The 1,482-nt window shown below is 47.9% G+C and overlaps 1 protein-coding gene across 1 annotated transcript in view; it reads left to right on the plus strand.

Moving 5' to 3' along the window:
* The first annotated feature begins 655 nt into the window (after positions 1-655).
* Positions 656-1,482, plus strand: part of TEX36 (testis expressed 36) — a 6,984-nt gene continuing 6,157 nt past the window's right edge. Inside the window, exon 1 of the mRNA XM_008633359.2 lies at positions 656-771. Coding sequence (XP_008631581.1) covers positions 721-771 — 51 coding nt within the window. The 5' untranslated portion in view covers positions 656-720. The remainder of the gene's footprint in view (positions 772-1,482) is intronic.

A 1,482-nucleotide genomic window follows, 5' to 3' on the forward strand; every position in this document is an offset into this window, starting at 1 on the left:
GGCCTTGGACACTTCCAGGGATCCAGGGGCAGCCACAGCTGCTCTGGGCACCCTGTGCCCAGGTCTCAGCACCCTCACAGGGAACAGTTTCTTCCTAATACCTAATCTATACCTATTCTCTGTCAGTTTGAAGCCAAAAAGGACACAAGTGTCATCTTCTTTACAGTCTGTCAAGGCCAAGGAGGCAAAGTTTTGGTTTGTGCTAAACTGGCCAAGTGTGCTGACAGTTACGGAGTTGGGATGTTTCCAAGTCAGCGCTCAAACTCAAAAGCAAAGAAACCCATTAAGACGCAGTCAGGTCTTCTGTAAATACTGGTTGTGTGTTCAATTAAGATGTGTGTATGTGTAAAACCATTTTCAAAAGAGAAGGAAGTTGCATCTTAAAAATTCTGTCCCTAACGTCCTTGGGGTTTTCCTCAAAAACAACTCTCTGCATGCATTCCTATTCAGGCTGTAAAGTGTCACTGAAGTGATTGTGCAGAACTGATTTGTTTTTAACATTCAATGCTTTTATGAGCTGTTATTTCCCCCTTCCCGGCAGCACATGGGCAAGAGCAGCGTTGCCCAGAGTTGCTTTTGGTTGTGTGGATCTCACTGAAACACCAGGGAGGCTCTGAGGTCACAGGGGAGGATTCTACACATGCCCCAGTGTGAGAGCAGGTCACCAAGGAGCCGCGGTGGCCCTGGCAGAGTGTCCAGGGGTGGCAGTGACACCGAGCCATGTCTGAGGAGGGGTGCGAGCAGGCCGGCAAGCGGCACCCTGGTGACTGGGTAAGGGTCAGGCAGGAGTCCCCGTGTCCCCCACAGGCCTTCTTTATCCTTAAACTCTCAAAGAAGCACTAAGGGTGACTTTGTCCTTAAACCAGAAATGAATCTTCCCATTCCTGAGCTTTATAAGGGAACGGTGTCCTAGGTATTCAGAGGAAGTGTGCAAAAGTCCTGGCTTGCTAACTAAGCCTGGCTGGATTTTTTTTTCCAGTTTTCCAGCAATGCTGGAGGTCTCTTATTTGATAGTTAGCCCTGGCTGATTTTCCTTCTCTTCTGGAGGACTCCAGCCAAGGTTTGCCTTGGTTTTCGCCTCCAGGAGAACACTGTGATCCCATCGGAAGTGCTAGGCTGGGATGTCTTGGCATCCCAGGGCACTGTGACACTCCTGGCACAGGCTGTTCCTCACTATCTGAACTCTTTGGCTTTGATGTTTGGTTAAGCTGTTCCTGAAAATTTTGTGTTTTCAAACCTGTACAACAGTAGGAGTAGCATGGGGGGGGGGGGGGGGGGGGGGTGTTAGCTGAATAATAGTGGGGGACACACAGGGGAGCTGAGAGGGAACCAGATGCTTCCCAAAAAACCACATCAAAACAGATCAGAAAAACTCTAAAAAGGAAGAAGGTGCATTAAGCTTTGTTAGGGAAAAGATGCTTCAGAAGAGAGGGCAAAAAAAAAAAAAAAAAAAAACCCAAAAAAAACAAAAAACAAAAGGCT

The sequence above is a fragment of the Corvus brachyrhynchos genome, unplaced genomic scaffold (genome assembly GCF_000691975.1).
Source record: "Corvus brachyrhynchos isolate BGI_N302 unplaced genomic scaffold, ASM69197v1 scaffold514, whole genome shotgun sequence".
In the NCBI taxonomy this organism is placed as follows: domain Eukaryota; kingdom Metazoa; phylum Chordata; class Aves; order Passeriformes; family Corvidae; genus Corvus; species Corvus brachyrhynchos.